This window comes from Peromyscus eremicus, chromosome 2 (assembly GCF_949786415.1).
Source record: "Peromyscus eremicus chromosome 2, PerEre_H2_v1, whole genome shotgun sequence".
NCBI lineage: Eukaryota > Metazoa > Chordata > Mammalia > Rodentia > Cricetidae > Peromyscus > Peromyscus eremicus.
Window position 1 is genome coordinate 102,295,860 of NC_081417.1, and position 17,375 is coordinate 102,313,234.

At 41.0% G+C, this 17,375-nt stretch overlaps 1 protein-coding gene across 2 annotated transcripts in view; it reads right to left on the minus strand.

The window, feature by feature from the left end:
- Window positions 1-17,375, minus strand: part of Slc24a2 (solute carrier family 24 member 2) — a 220,950-nt gene that overhangs the window by 68,246 nt on the left and 135,329 nt on the right. For both annotated transcript variants that reach the window (XM_059255959.1, XM_059255958.1), the window contains exons 2-3: window positions 2,824-2,862; window positions 286-394 (exon numbers count right to left, since the gene is read on the minus strand). In XM_059255959.1, the coding sequence (XP_059111942.1) occupies window positions 286-394; window positions 2,824-2,862 (148 nt within the window). The remainder of the gene's footprint in view (window positions 1-285; window positions 395-2,823; window positions 2,863-17,375) is intronic.

Below are 17,375 nucleotides of genomic sequence, written 5' to 3' on the forward strand. Positions count from 1 at the left end.
CTGTCCCTGCCTCATAACAAACTGTGATTATGCCAGAGGCATCAAAAGACAGAATCAGCATGTGGAACTCATATTCTACTCCTGGCATAAAACCACCCTGCCAGGAACTGAGCAGTGGTGAATAAAGCACATGGCAGAGTCAAGGTTTCCACTAACGATGTTAACCAAGAGGAGTTTGATAGATGCGTGTAACCTCAGCATACACATGCTTTTTTTTTTAAAGCGAAGTATTCGACATCCTCCTCTCCCCAAAGCAATGATTCCAAACCAAAGCCTGATGGTTACCTTCAGCGAGTGGGTCAAGGGTGTGTATCATGAGCTGGAAGATGCTATTCCTCATAAGACTGTTGTGGAGGGAGGCAGAACTTCCACCTCGCTGGAGGCGCGGCTTAGCCTGAGCGGAGAAACCAAAGATGCTGTTAGTTCTCAGAAATGAATGTCAAGTGCATCACAGAGAGGAGCCTCATCCACCCTATGGTCAATCATTTCCATTACATGTTCATAAACAGTTGAACCAAAGAATTTCAAAGTATATTTCAAACGTCCCAAGGAAATAGCTTTTCTACTAAATGAATCCATTTTTCCCACCCCCTGCCCCCTTTTAACAAAAGAAGTTAATACAAGGCAGGCAATGTGTGGCATGCTTCACACCATTCACTCATTTCATTCTCAGAGTGAGCCTCATGAAATCCATATTGTTAGTATTAACTTGAAGTCTCTGAGAAGCGAAATGAGGTTCTGGGTCATACAGACAGAAAGTATTGGATAGAGGTGGGGATTCCAGGCCTGCTTTTCTTAAAGACTCTTTATAACGGAGCAGAGAGTCTTTAAAATTTTTGGATTGTGCATCCTATCAGCAAGATCTTTGTTTCTTTTTGTGTTTATGACAACAGATGTGCCTACACCCATATTATCTCACACATCTTCTAGCCTCTGATCCAGAAAGCTCTGTGGTCCACATTAAGTGAGAACCTGAAGGCAAGTTTCCTGTTGTGGCTCCACACAGAGGCTTCCCGGCTTCTAGTTGTGATCTTTTACTCCAATAAATGGGACTGAGATATGAGGCCCCCTAGTGAGCTTCAGGAGAGAGGGTTACCAACAGGCTTTTACTCTTTTCTTCAAAAGCAAACAGTCTTAAATCAAACCAAAGCCACCCAAACCCTCTTTATTTGGACAGCTTTTAAATCCTGACTAGAAATGACTTTCTTCTTTGTGGTTGACTTTTTGGTGGAATTATAGACAGACTTGAGGAGGATGGCTGCTAAAAGTAGACTAACAAGACAGGGTTTCTCCGTGTAGTCCTGGCTGTCCTAGAACTCACTCTGTAGAAAAAGCTGGCCTTGAACTCACAGACGTCTGCCTGCCCCTTCCTCCTGAGTGCTGGGATTAAAGGCATGTGCCACCACGTCTGACTTAGATTACTATTTTTTTTTAAATTTAACTCTTGGTCCAAAAATTTGACAAGAAAATTTTCTGTGGTCTGGCAAAATTAAAATCCCATTTTCACCAAGTCTTCCAAACTTCTCCAACACAGATTTTTCCACGAGACTCCACAATTAAAAACATTTGGACAGGGTGATGTCTTTTAGAACAACTCATCTTTGGAATATTGTAACACAAAAGAAATAAGGTTCCAAGTTATTGACCTTACATCTCTTACTCCAGAAAATACTTATTAAGGGTCATGGTTCAAAAATTTGGTGATCAACCTAAATAATCTGTTGCAAGATTGAAGTATGAGTAAAATACCAGTATGTAATACAAGTAGAAATCAGTAGTGATTTTATTATAATTCATATCCTTTAAAGCTGTATTCCCAACTTATCAGAGTTCGGCAATGAATGAAGGAGAATATTGGTGTCTTAGTAATGCACAGCATTTTGAGCTTTTCAAAGGCAGCCTAGAGTTTGAGCTGTACCTTGGTCTTGAGTCTAGTGTATCCTCTGGGTGTCAGTGAATGTCATATCTTTGCTCTGAGTGTTAATGGAAGGAAATATTACAGGGTCACAAACATTTTCATGGCTATCCCTTTCATCCTTAAAAGCCTGTAACAATTTAAAATGCACTGTGGCATTTAGTTGTAGGGGATTCAGATAAGCAAGGTTGAAAATGTCCTAGGGGCAAAGGTAGCAGACTTAAATCCAGTGGAAATGTAATAACTGTTTGTTGAACACGAAAACTCACAAGGTCATTTCCTTGTGAGGCAGCACAATATGAAATGTCATGTGTTAATTGGAGAGCAACTGAAAATGTGGTTGTTGTTAGTAATTTGTCATAATAACCACTGATAGTATGGAAGTATGTTAGTAGTACGTTAGTATAGTTGTTATTTTGGAAAACCACGAGAACTCTGTTGTGTGTATCTTCTTTAGACCTGAATTATGTCTATGGAAGACACTAAGCATTCTTTCAGGTAGTGTTGGGTATACTGAATATTTACATCTCATGCAGCATTTCAGAGAGGTTGTGCATGCAGACACATAAAGAAAACATTTCTCAAGCATTAGATCCCACACTGTCCCCACATATCAGCCAGCATCCCTTGGAATATAGTTTAGACATTTCTTACCCCTTTACACTTATAAAAGTTTGTGTCCAATGGAAGAAAGAATCCAAGATTTTGAGACATGAGACCAGAAATAAGTTATGAGTGAGTGCCAGAGTTCAATTTTTACTAAATGTAGAACAGAAATACAATCCTCCTCTGGTGGATTAAACCACAGGTATTCCAAGGGAGAGGAAGATTTGCAAGCATAGTAACCCTTCCCACCCGGCCACACATTCTCCACAGGCACAGGAACAGGCAGGGCTACTGCTCCCTACCGGTAAAGCCGGGTCTTCCTTGTCCCCTGCTGTAGACGACTGCATAAGAGGAAAAGGCAAAAACAAAAGACAAAGAAATAAATAACAAATCCCACACAGCCTTTACATTTAATAACAATCACCAATATAGAGATGGTTATTTCTACTTCTGGTATGAGTTAAGTCCAAGTAGGGGCACACAGTTAAATGTTTTTTCAGATATATGCCCCATTCCCTTGAAAAGTCAAACTTGAATGTCCAACTCTGATGTCTAGTAATAAAGGGCAGTGAAATCAGCTATGGCACAGCCATGCAGTGGAATACCACGAAATCATTAAAATATATGAGATGAATTCACACACACTGAAATGGAAATACATGAAGTACAAAATATTTTTAAAACCGTATTTACTACTTTGCTTTAACAAAGGTAAGTAAGTACTATTTTAGTGTATGTAAAGAAAAAGATTCTGCAAGAATTAGTGTTATGAATAGTTACTGTTGGGTGACAGGATTACAAGGAAATGTCACTTTTTATGTTTTGGAGGGAGTTTATGTCCATTGCCCCATACATGGTGAATGAAATAATATCCGAGGAAATTAGGCCATGGATTAAAGGCCAGGATTATCACACATGGAACCCAGACAACCCATCCTTTCTCCTCTCCCTGACATTTTACAATGGAACCCAGACCACCCACCCTTTCTCCTCTCCCTGACATTTTACATTGGAATCCAGACAACCCATTCCTTTTCCCATCCCCACCATTTTACAATGGAACCCAGACAACCCACTCCTTCCCCCTCTCCACTATTTTACAATGGAACCCAGACAACCAACCCTTTCTCCTGTCCCCATCAATTTACAGTTCCTATTCTACAACAGAAATCTCTGTTCAGGTAGGAAATGTTGACTAGAACAGAAGGCACATAAAGGTCAGATCATCCATCTGGGAAGAACACCAAAGAGGGAGTTCCATTGGTGTGACCCAACTGGATGACTTTGCTTCCCCATCTCAAATAGTATTTCCTTCTTATATAGAGTGGGGGCCATTCTGGGGCCTTTCTAGTGATGTACAGGTACTTTGTAAGCTCCACAAGCTCCACTGCCCCTGTCATTTTACCCCAACCATGGGTGGTTACAGCAAGAACAAAGCAGAACCTCAACCTCCTTCCCCTGGGCAACCTCTGGTCCTCCTTAGGGAGCCTAAGCAGACATGAGTCTGTGGTAATAATAATATATGTGAAGAGGGGTGCAGGGCTGTTCAAAAAATCTTCACCAGCTGCATACTCTCCAGTTTTAGGTCCTGCACACACGTCATATAAAGAATGTTATGTTTCCATATTCCACATGCAATGTGTTCCCCTGTGGGAAAGATGGAGAAGATACTTTGAAATAGAAATGGCTGGCTATGTGCCACTTATGATTGGCATGCTCAAAATCTTGGAAAGTAAGAAAATTAAATCCACACTTTGTTCTCATGTGTGATATAACAAGATAAGTTTTGATCTTTAAAAATATATTTATTTTATGTGTATAGGTGTTTTGTATGCATGTATGTCTGTGTATCATGTGCATGCCTGGTGCCCTCAGACATGGGTGTGGGGTCCTCTGGGACTGGAGTTATAGACAATTGGGAGTCACAATGTGGGTGCTAGGGACTGAACTGGGGTCCTCTGGAAGAACAACCAGTTCTCTTAACAGCTGAGCCATCTTTCCAGCTCTATGTGTGATATAATTTTTAAGACTAATAAAGTTGTTACTTAGTAAAGTTGATATTAAATATTTCATAGACATTCAATCAAATATTTAATGATCTTTGATTTTGTTGAAATACCTTTTTGGACCCTGGAATCAATGGAATGTATGTTCCCTTCTGTTTCCAAACATTGTTACAGATCCATGTAGAACTTGTATGTGTCAAACACAGACAGACAGACAGACAAGTTCTGGGTTGGTGATAATTTCCCAGCACAGCCTGTGGGTATCAGTAAATTTGCCATAACTTGTTCTTTGGGGGTTATCTCTCAGTGACATCTTGAAAAGTACCATAAGAAACGATCTCGGATGCCCTAGTTGCCAAGAACAAGCTTGGAAATGGAAGTGGACCGGAAGTTGTCCTTTGATTTCTCTCTCTGCTCTGAAAGGCGCACTGTGAGCCCGTTTCTCAAAGGCAAGTTCTTTGTTCTTCTACATCAGACAGCTCAACAAATGGATCCACATTCTACAGAGTAACCCTTGGGGGAAACTTCCCAGCACAGCTAGCTTAGCCTTTGGACATACACGGAGGCTAGCTGCCAGAGCACGCCTTTACAGTTAGCAAATTTATACCTTGTGGCTAAATGGGGAGCAAATAACTATGAGCCCGACTGATATCCCAGCTATTGCACAGAACATAAAAGAACAGAATGAAACCAAGGAAGAATAAAGGGCAGGCTTTAGAAGAGCAAAACTCCTCAGCCAAGAGTTTGAATTTTTAAAAGTGTATGTAACAAAATTATTTGAGGAAGAAAAAAAAAATCCCAAACTACATTTTGGCCTGAATGAAAGAAAAAAAATATTTTCTTCACTGATTTTTTTTTTCTCTTACAAGCTAGAAGGATCATAAAGTAAGCTGAAGGAACACACACAGCACAGATTCTGTACAGGGAAAACTCTGGAGCCTTTACAAGATGTCCTGCTGTGTAATGTCAACAGAAGTTGATAGCGTTCGTTTTCTTTCAAGTCTGATTTGCAGACATGAATATGCATCAGGTTTGTAATGGCACGTAAATGTAGGTGACACAGAAAAGTGTGACACGTGATAATGACCACGTCTCGCCCTGTGTTGATTGCTGGTGCTCACCTCACTTAAGCTCCCAGTCCTGATGGTGCATTACTGACTGAGTTTGGAATTCAATGGTGAAGGTAAACAACTGGAAAAGAAACCGTGTACAGTTGTGTGCCATGTGTATGGCCAACGGGTTGATGTTGGTGTCATAGATTTATTTTCAGGGCTATAGAACACCTGAGAAGTTTATTGTATTGTGTGTTAAATAAGACTTCAATCTTGGTGTTCTTATAGTACACTTTAAAAAGTATACATTTTAACACAGTTCATTGTCTTTTGATAATATATCAATACTGTCAATTCTGACTACACTAACTTGAAAGCCCGGTTCCTGTGGTCAGTTCAAAGACTCACATACAGGAGAGGTCTGTTTGGCCAGGCTGTAGCACACACAGCAATTCTCTAGCTTATTTAAGAGACTTCCTAGAGGACATCCTGAAGGAGCTTAGGTGACCAAAGCAGGCCCCTCTCTCCTTCAGTAACAGAAACCAACCAGGCCAGGGTGTTGGAAAGAATTCTGCAATTCAATTTTTTATCTAATGTAAATGGGTCCCTCCAGCATTACTCTGAATTAGTCATGTGGCGACTGCATTGAACTCAAGCAACTGGAATCATACAGTATCTAATGTCTTTTTTAGAGAAAGTGCTACTTGCGCATGGGAATTTTATTAGCTACTTATGTTTTGAAAGTGCTCTGCCCCTAGATGATAAAACCTATAACCTGTTCAGAAGAATTTTAGATAGAAATCCCCCTCAAATCTTTAAATAGTTTTTGTTTGTTTGTTTGTTTGTTTGTTTGACCCTGAGAAGTCACTGGCTGGGAAATGGTTTCACTGTATGGCACATGCAGTTTTGATGTAACTCTATACACAGCTTTACTGCTCCTCCATTCTTTTCCTGGCACATGAAAATGAGAAAATGAGGCAAATATTGCATAGTCCAACTGCTTTGGACCACACAGTGAGACATGCCGTGGTTCACTCTGACTTGCAATTACTTGCAAATTATACAACCAAGTTGGTCACCATGAAGACTTCATATGCCAACTGACAAGTCTGGAAAATGAGAGGTGGTTTTCTGAGCCAGTGACTGGGTGTAGGACAGAGCAGAGAGAGGAGCATTCTGAATGCTGCAGCAACAGCCATTCACTTCCATTTCAAACCTTCTACCAAGGCCCATGAAACATACCAAAGACCAGGCAGCAGTATAAATAAAGGACATGTAGACAAAAAAAGGTATTTTTTTTTGGTCATAAATGTGACCCAAGCCAGATATTCTAGAAATTAAAAGGTGAATTTGATCTTAAACTGGCATTAATTTTAACATCCCAGGATTGAGAAGGTTGAGCGAGAGGTGACTTGTCTGAATGACATTTACTAAAAATGATGTATTCCTTTTCTGTCAGTGTACTTTTCTGTAACAAAACCACATTTAAATCATCTTCCTCAGATAAAGCTAGATAACCTCAAAGCCTACTGGAAAGACGAAGTAACAGGCACAACACCTCAAACTTAAAAGGAAGGAAAGAAGCCCTCCTACCTCTCAGATGGAAACCCATCTCCTGGTCCCACCTTCTACCAGGTACCAGCATATTCCTCAAGACACCAACAGAGGGCAAGTTAACTAATTGGTTAGCGAAAAAAAGAAGAGACAAAAATTCAGATGACTTTGGACTGTGTACTCATGTCACACTCCCTGTCAATCCTTCAGGAAAGTTAAAAAAAAAAAATCCTGCCTGAAGCTGGTAGCCCTGGATGACCCAATATCCATCATAGTTCTGCTTTACAGAGATATCAGATGGGGGAAAAGCCAGAAATGCCCCAAGTAAGAAATGTTATCACAGAAGCTCATACTCCAAAAGCAAAGCCGTTTGATCATTTGTTTGAATAGATCATCTCCATCATCATGAAATATTTGGGGCAGTAGAAAGAGATCTGAAAATAGATAAACCCTGAAGAGAGAGAGTAGACAATAAATCGCCTGGAGAGAGTTAGAGAACATCATTTTATCTTTTAGATTATTGTACAAGAGAAGAAATCAAGTCAGCCGAGAAGTGGTAGCACATGAATTCAGGACCAGTGTTGGATGTTTGTGCGGTTTTTTGTCCTGTCTCTTCTCAGCTATCTGACCGTGAGGAAGTGATCTCATTGTTCCATGCTTTAGCTCCTTCATCTGTGGAATGGGGATAAGAATATCTGAGATATAGTGCTGTTGTGATGGTTAGGTGACATACATGTCTGAAGAGCTTCCACAAGACAAGGGAATAACAGCTTAAAGTAGGTCGAGGCCGTAAACTAGACTTGGAAGCAGGGTGGCTTCTATGGGAAGCAGGCCAGTTCACTGATGAGGGTGGAGGGAGGTGGGTTAAGTAGGAATCTAGGCAGGGTCCCGTAGGCATGTCCTAGCTTGGCATCTGTAGAAGGAGATGACACAACATATTCCAATTCCTTGACTTGGCTTCTGACTCCATCCCTGTCCCTTCTGTACGACACAGCATGGACAAGGTGGGGCTAGCAAATCATGTCTTCAATGCCCAAGGCTCTTAGGAGGTGAAGACTGATAGAAGAGAGAATGCAGACAGAATCTCACACAACCCACAGAATCTCAAAATCTGAGTGTGCTATGATGCTTTCCCTCGTAGGCTGCTGCTCACACAGGTGGAAAAAGGAGCGTGGGATCAGAAAGCTGTGGACCCATCCTGAATTCAGGCTCTGTTGGGGTTTTTCCTTCTCTGTCCGGATTCTGGATTAGAGGTTCCCACATGCAAGAAGCCAGTCTGTATACAGATGATTCATGGATATGCCTGGTACAGGCAAGCATGGGAGGGCTGGCTATCGCTTAAAAGCCATGATTTGGCTAACGAGGGAATTAAAGTCCTTTCACAGCTTGAGGAGAAGCTTACTATGAAAGAGGGCAGATTGTTACACGAGAAGGTGAGAAGAGGCATGGCTTGGACTCTACTAAGATTGTTAGGAAATATAATTTGGCAATGATCAGTAAGTAAAGCAGACACTAGAGTAATGTCGATACAGACAGACCTGGACTATTATTGAAAAACTTATATAATTATGTATAATCATTGGTGCTGTTGATCACATACTGTTATCAGAAGCATTCTGAACAATTATGGACATTGACTCTTGAATATCCATACCTCTATCTACCTGTCACCTATCCTTTCTTCCTATAATCCATCTATCCATCCATCTATCCATCCATCCATCCATCCATCCATCTACCCACCCACTCACCCACTCATCCATCCACCCACTCACCCACCCACCCACCCGATTGATCTATCTATCTATCTATCTATCTATCTATCTATCTATCTATCTATCTATCTATCTATCATCTTTCTATCCTTTTGTACATCATTATCTATCATATCTGTTCATATCAAACATTAAGTAAACATAGACTGATTTCTTTACGCTTAAATAATAATAATTATTGTTGTGTATGTGTGCACATATCACAGCTCAAGTGTGGAGGTATGAAGACAACTTGTGAGAGTCTATTTTTTACTTCAACACTGGGAACTGAACTCAAGTCATCAAGCTTGGTGTAAGCATCTTTATCCGATGAACCATCTGCCTGACTCTCTTTCTTGAAAGATAAAAATAAATAGAAGTCATCCTAATATTTTCTTCTTGTTTACCAAATAGTCATCTTGTACACTCCATCGGCACATGAGCTCTGAGCTTTAAATAGAACTTCTTAATACCTCTCGCAGAACTGACAAACTATATTGGGTGCATCTGTACCCAGCTCCTCCACAGAACCTCCCAAACATTGTAAGTTGTAAGATATTTGTGGACAGCATTCACCTCTGTGCTTGCCATGGTCCCTGACTGTGGCAACTTAAAATCCAATCAGGTGGCACGCTTGAGTGAACCACTTAGGTTGAACAGGAGCTGTGTGCTTCTGTGTCAGCCAGTGAAGCTCCCCAGCTGCCTGGGACATTGGTTAAATTAATAGTTGTGGTGATTATTTAGGTCCACTTCTTCAACGACTACTTAATCTTTCTTATTAAGTAGGTACACAGCAGACAGTAATCTGTGTTTTACAAACGGAGAGTGAGAGGCAGGAAGGGCCTCAGGCTGTTTCTGTACTCAGGATAAGTAGCACCAGTGCCAAGTCATTTAATTTAGGAATTAACAGTCCATCTACCACTGCTATCTCTTGCCTCCCCCTGAAAAATCCAGATGCTGCTAATTGACTTCACTGTATTGTTCTCGCAATTTTCATAATTGCTAATGAACAATTTTGATATGCCAATCAAATAGTCTGTTAGTGTTGGTATAAGACACGCACATTACCCTTGATTGGTTGGGAACTCAGAACACATTCATATATTATCTCCATTGCTTTATCTGTTTATCCGTTTTCAGTGCTGGTAATAAAATTCAAGGCCTCACACATGCCTGACAAGTACTCTACCACTGAGTCAGACCCCTGCCTTCTTTCTTTTCAGGAAAGAGTGTCTAAGAGGCTGTGGGATGTGTGTGTGTGTGTGTGTGTGTGTGTGTGTGTGTGTGTGTGTGTATGTGTGTGTGTATACGTGCACATGCGCGTGTAATGCATGTGATATGCTTGTGCACAGATGTCTACAGATGGTGCATGCATGTGACTGCATGACTAGTTCACACAAGGTACCTTTTACTCTCACTTCCCATTTCAGTTGTTGAGTCAGGGTCTCTTCCTGAGTGTGGGGTTCATCAGTTAGACTATAGACTAGCTGGCCAGGGGGCTTCAGGACTTCTTTGTTTCCACCTCCTCACTGCTGGGATGCAAGCTACCATATTCATTTTTTTACATGGATGGCTCAGGTCTTCACGCACATGCAGCAAGCATTTTACTGACTGAACTATCTCCCCAGCCCTGGTTTCTTTTTAAAATCCAGTAAATGCTGGACAAACTAAAGATACTTTATGCAAATCAGGCACCATTCAGTAAAAATGGGTATTATTTACGGAAAGCACAAGATATGACAACTATACATGGAATACCTCACCAAATCTTTAAATTAATATGTGTTATAATCACTTCTATCTCCTCTACTACATAAAGATTCTGAGACTGATAGAGGATGGGTGGTTTATTCAAAGGTCACATGGCCAGTGTATGGCAGAGCTGGGGTCTGAGCTCAGGTGGCTGGGCTCTGGAGCATTTGAGAGTGTTGGACAATAAGAAAGTGGAGTTTTCCTTATAGTAACCTGTGGGAAAAAAAGTGGCAAGCATCAGAATTCCAAACGCAGTAAAAATATTAAGAACTGTTGAGGAACTTCAACTTCTAATGGAAACCAGACGATGCCATGTAATTGTTCGGAATTTAGGATGACAGATTTTATTTGTATTGATTAGGCACACATTTTGTTTTGTTGGGAATTGTGAGTGAGTACTTGAGAGTAGAGAAAATATAGGAATTAATTTTCTTGTCATTTGTCTTTTTCAGAATTATAATTTAGACTCACCCACAATTGTCAGAGTGTTTTAAAAATATCATTTCTGTCTCCTGTGGGTCATGGAGGCATTTTCTATGGCCTTCACAATGTAACAAGTGCAAATGAGTTTCTTTCATACATCAAGCGGACGTGTATTAGAACTCAATCACTCAGCAATAGGTAAGAAAAGGGCTGTCTGGGGGCCTTGCTCCCTCTGTGGCCAGGAGCAGATCCCACTCTGCATGTTGTTTATTTAGAAGCACATGGGTGTCTAATTTTCAATCGGTTTCCGGCACTTGGAAGATGATTGCTCTTACTCCATCTTGGAAATAAGCTCAGAAAATGAAAGAATCAGCCTTAATGTTTGAAGCATCAATAGAGACTTTTAATAGTGAGATGTGAATAAAGACATCTATCCACTTGTTTTTTTCGAGACAGGGTTTCTCTGTGTAGTTTTTGGTGCCTGTCCTGGATCTCACTCTGTAGACCAGACTGGCTTCGAACTCACAGAGATCCACCTGGTTCTGCCTCCCGAGTGGATTAAGGACGTGTGCCACCGCCTCCCGGCTCTATCCACTTATTTAACACCACCTATTTGATAATATTTATTGCACTCTTAATATTATTCCAGGCTGTCTTCTAAGTTCTATGAACTTAGGTGTGACCAAAACTGATAAGAGTCTTTCTCCTTGTAGTCCTCACACTGTGGTCTATGTTATTATGAAACTAAAGAGAAAGTGGGTAGTAGTTACATCATTTATAAGCAGGTTACCTAGGCTCTAGAATCATGTCTGCAATCATACGTTGTGATTGGTCTCTTTAATCCTAGACTTAATATGTTCTCTCATTTGGAGAGATGTTGGTAAAGACAATTAAAATATGAAGAACATGACCGTGTCCACAGAGTTATAAACTCAATGTTTAGCAAAATTTAAGGATTAAGAGGAACCAGAAGCCTAAAGCACTAATAAAAGTAAAACTGGTAAAATTTCAAGTGTGACTCAGTTTTTCTTACCACAAAGTTCCTTGCTAATATTTTTTTTAGAAGTCTTCACAGACTGAAGTGTGAGAACAAAAGTCTGCAGGGGAAGCGACACAATGCAGTCATTGTATGCATTATAAAGCTTTTCATATGGCCTCTGTGATGTGGAAGTATAGCCTTTGTAATGCCATGTATTTATCCTTTACACATTAAAGATCCATCCTAGAATTGCTGCCTGTGCTTGCCCACCCCTGATTCCTGCAGCTCCATGACCCAATTTCCACAAGTGCAGAAAAAATAGAGACACCCTGGATTTAGTTGAGGATTTCCCAGGAATAAAATAAATGCAATGCAGCACAATTTGAATATTTCATAATATAAGTGTTACAGAAATACATTTTGGAGAAAACAATGAAACACCAAGTATGAAGTCTTTTCTGTTGAGCATGTACTGATACTGAGTGTTCGTGGCACCTTTTACTCTGCTCTTCCGTTCTTGGTTGAGGCCAAGAGGCAACTAAAGCCATTCACAACACAGCTATGAATGAAAGTGGGACACAACCATGTGGCTGCTTCCACATGCCCTTCCCACAGGGCCTTCCATCTCCTCTCCAGTCTGTTCTTCTGTCTTGTTTGTCTCATCTCTCCTTTCCATCACAGATCATCCTTTTGACAGCACACACCATTTTTATTTTATTTTATTTCTCAATATATACTATAGTGATACTAGAGGCTCAGGAAATGAACACTTCATAATAGATAAATCACTGAGCCATATGTTCGTCTATAATGATGCTGAAGGGAAATGGTTTTTGGTTAGCCCAATGTTGATCTGTGTCACTTTCCTCGTGTCTTTGATACTTCTGATGATCTAACACCCCTTGAGTCTTTTCCCTCATCACAGGCATGTACTCTCTGGCCTGGCCCCATCTTCTCAGTCTTTGGAAAGCCCTACCAGCTTAAACCTCCCTTCTTTGAACTTTAGTCAGAATGAACATTTCATGACACTGTGAAGATTGACTGGATTTGGACTCACTCAGGAGATACACCCCTGGCTTCCAGAGAGGTGTAACTAAGGAGGGAAGGTCCACCCTGGATGTGGGTGGCACCATCCCATGGCTGGGGTCCTGGACCAGATAAGAAGGAAAAAAAGAGGAAGCCACTGAATGCCAGCTCTCATCTCATTCTGCTTCTTGACTGTGGGTGTGACCAGGTGCTTCATGAGTCTGCTTCCAAGCTTTTCCCACCATAATGGGCTGTACCTCCAAACGGTGAGCCCCAATAAATCATTCCTCCCTTAAACTGCTTTTTTTTGGTCAGGCATTTGGTCAGAGCAACATAAAACTAATACAAAATAATTCTTAATTGCATAAGTGAGCCATTTTATATGTTTTATTGGAACTGTAGGCTTTCCTAAGCAAGGTTGTCTGACATCTTACACATCTTTATTATACTCCATATTTTGTCTACTATTGGGCTAAGTTCACATATATACTTAGCAAACAGTGATCTTTTGTTGCTAGTCACAAGGGGTGGGCCCAGCACTTTTCAAGAAAGGCTGATGCTTAAGTAGGTAGAAGAACTATGAGGAAAAAAAGTCGGAGGTATTTGGATCTGCCATTTGACTTTTAGGTCATAGCCAGCAGATAGTATTTGATTAGTATACAATGGCATCCTTGAGCTATTCTGTGGCTTGATTCCTGGGATCCTGGGTATCTTTCAAACAATTTTTTGCGTAAACATAAATTATCCGGGATTTATACATACATACAACTTCTGGGTCCTATGATAAGACCACTCTTAGTTTTAAAAGGACCATTGCACTGTTTTCTATAGTAGGTACCTGTACCATTTTACACTCTCACCAGCAATGTGACTGATGAGGGTTTCCTTCATCCTGACCAGCACTGTGTGTTATCATCACTAGTTCTTACTTCAGACACTCAGATTGGTGCAGTGATAGCTGTGTGTGGTGACACCCTCACTGTGTCTTTCTCGGATGGTTTTGATGGTGAATATTCTCCAGTGTGCTTATTTGTCCGCTATGGATCCTTGTCAGAGAACTGTTTGTACACATCCTTTGCCTACTTTCTAACTGGACTGTTATGTTTCTTTAATATTTTGCAAATTCTATGTATACTCTATACCCATTTTAAAACTTTTTTTATTAAGAGATTTTCTATTCGTTTTACACATCAACCACGGATTTCCCTGTCCTCCCTCCTTCCATCCCCCAGCTTCCCCCCACAAACCCATTTCCCATTCCCACCTCCTCCAAGGCAAGGTCTCCCCTGGGAGTCAGTAGAGCCTGGTACATTCAGTTGAGGCAGGTCCAAGCCCCTCTTCCCTGCATCAAGGCTGAGCAAAGTGTCTCAGCATAGGCACTAAGTTCCAAAAAGCCGGCTCATGCACTAAGGACAGGTCCCGGTCTCACTGCCTGGGGGACCCCTTAGCAGTTCAAGCTAAACAACTATCTCACTTATCCAGAGGGCCTAGTCCGGTTCCACGGGGGCTCCTCAGCTATTGGTTCACAGTTCATTTGTTTCCACTAGTTTGCCTAGTTGTCTCTGTACTTTTTCCAATCATGGTCTCAATATCTCTTGCTCATATAATCCCTCCTCTCTCTCATCGATTGGACTCCTGGAGCTCTGCCTGGGGTTCGGCCGTGGATCTCTGCATCTGGTTCCATCAGTCACTGGATGAGGGTTCTATCATGACAGTTAGGGTATTTGGCCATCTGATCAACAGAGTAGGTCAGCTCAGGCACTCTTTCTACCATTGCCAGTAGTCTATAGTGGAGTCATCTTTGTGGGTTCCTGGTGACCTCTCTAGTACTCTGCTTCTTCCTGTTCCCATGTGTCTTCATTTATCATGGTCTATACACATTTTTTTTTTTGTCAGATATCTTGTTTGAAAAACATGTCTCCTATTCTATGATTTGCTCTGTTAGACTCTAAATAAAGTTTTTCTTGTGGCAAAAACTTCAATTTTGGTGACATCCATTTTTTCCTTTTATGTCATAGTATGTAATTTTTGGATGGTCAATTTTTTTTGGTGATGGATGCTCAATTGCTATTGTGCATACTAAATTTTGCATGTGCAGAAGTGCAGGTACATGTGTGTCCTGGGGTGTGGGTGGAGGTCAGAGGACAACTCTTAGGAGTTGGTTCTCTCTTGTCACCTTGTGGGGTCTGGGCATCAAACTCAGGTCATCAGGCCTGCATACAGGTGCCTCTATGTACAAAGCTATTACACATTTTAGAGAGGAAGGGTGAGTATGGTTAACTAACTCACCTTCAGATTATACAAGTTGTATGGGGAGGGGGAGAGCTGGAATTGAGCAAGCAAAACGTCTAAATGGAAACCATGTGCTTCTCTCCCCCTCATTCCCCTGCCCCGCTTGATTTGAGTGTGGAGGGCTGAATCTAAGGCCTCCTGCATGCTGGATAAACACAGTGACATACACTCTTAATGCCCAGACCACCCAGGTCCATCACTGCCTTTGCATTCCCCACAAAGACACAGAATACACTCCTAATTATCTCCCCGGCAGGATAGTAGAGTGCATTTAGAAAATGTAACCCCCGATCTACATAGGAGTATTTAAGGAAACCTGGAGCTTTAGGCATTAGCTTTACTTTGAACAAAAAGTACAGGGTTTTTAAAAATAAACTTCATTATTGTCAATGTCACAAGTCTTTCTAACCTTACAAGATGAGATTCATCTAATCTTATGACGTATGAAAGGAAAATCAGAGATGAAATTGAGGTTTGATACTAGGATAGCATTTCATATTTGCTGAAAATGTTGGAAGTTTAGTTTTAAAATAATAATAATAAAAAAATCTGGTTCCAAGCAGTGGCTGCAGTCTCCCAGGGCCAATCTTATCTGTTATCTGTCAATAGAATAGCGGAAATTGTGTGCAATTGAAAACAGATGTAGCCTGGCAGTAACAGAAATGGAAAGATGTGTCCTGGAAGGCCTAACTGCATTACTGTCACAAGCGGCCAAGAACTGACCAGTATTACATCAGTAGCATCTTCATGGCCAAAGATTCAGCACTATTTTCAGTTCTGGAATTAAAAATCCATTGCAAGATTGGAGGAAAAGGATGCTAAGTCTCCTGATGACCGCTGGCCTCAAGCCTCGGTTTGCCGGTGACAATTTCTTAAGGTGGTTTCAGAAGCTTGGAGGAGCAGCATTCACATACTTACTGCTCAGACAGCATCTCACATGCTGAGCATAATCATCAGGTCGTGTGGAATCAGCGTCAAACATTTACTGTTCAGTCAATGGCAGCAATGCTGGATGTCTCTGGACAGGACTCCAACATGCCGTGAGATTTTATACTAGAGCTGTGAGCTGATTAAAGGAGATCCAGTCCCAAATCAAAGACTGCTTGTGCTGATATTTCCCTCAAAATTATGTGCCTTTGTCCTTTTTTAAAGTTTTTATAATGAGAAATGTCAACCTGAGGAAAAGTTCAGAATAGCCGTGTCTCTGACACTTAGGCAAAATCACTGTTATTTTCTGTACTTGTTTTGTTAACATAGGTATTTTTTTTCCTGAACAATTTAAAGTGAACTATTAGACATCGTAATATCTTGAGCCCAGAACATTTTACAAGTTCGTGTGGAGTGTGCAGACATACTCCTGTGCAGTCACAGTCACTGTGTGTGTGTCTTGTATGCATGCATGGTAAGGGGGACACGTCCCACTAACGGGCGGACACATCCTAATGGTGCTGCTGTTTACTTATTGACAGTTTTATGGCCAACACTGTCAGTTTTGTTTGTTTTCTACTTCTGTCCCAAGTCTAGTTATGCAAAACAATTAATGTCACCACTTGCTAAGGCTTCTTCCTTTCCCCTTTCTTATACTTTCTCATGAGAACAGATCATCAAACGCCACTAAATTCACTAAAATATTTTGCTGTGGCATAAGCACTTTGTTTTAAAAAGGCTTTTAAATACATTTGTTTATTTTATTGTGCTTGTGTGTGCATGGACCTGCACATGCCATGGTGCATGTGTGTGGGTCAGAGGTCAGCTTGCAGGAAGCTGGTTCTTTCCAGCACCCTGTGGGTCTTGGAGATCAAACTGGGGTCATCAGGGTTCGCAGCAAGAGTCTTTACCCCCTGAGTCATCTGCTGTATTAAGTACAATTTTGCTGACAATGTTTGGTGTTTACTCATCGCTGGACACACTGTCCACAAATTTGTAAATATAAACATTATATACCGCCATGACTCTTTTTTTTTTTTTTTGTCTGAACAGGAAAGGAGCTGCTTTGTTTGAAGGGGGTCTGGAGGT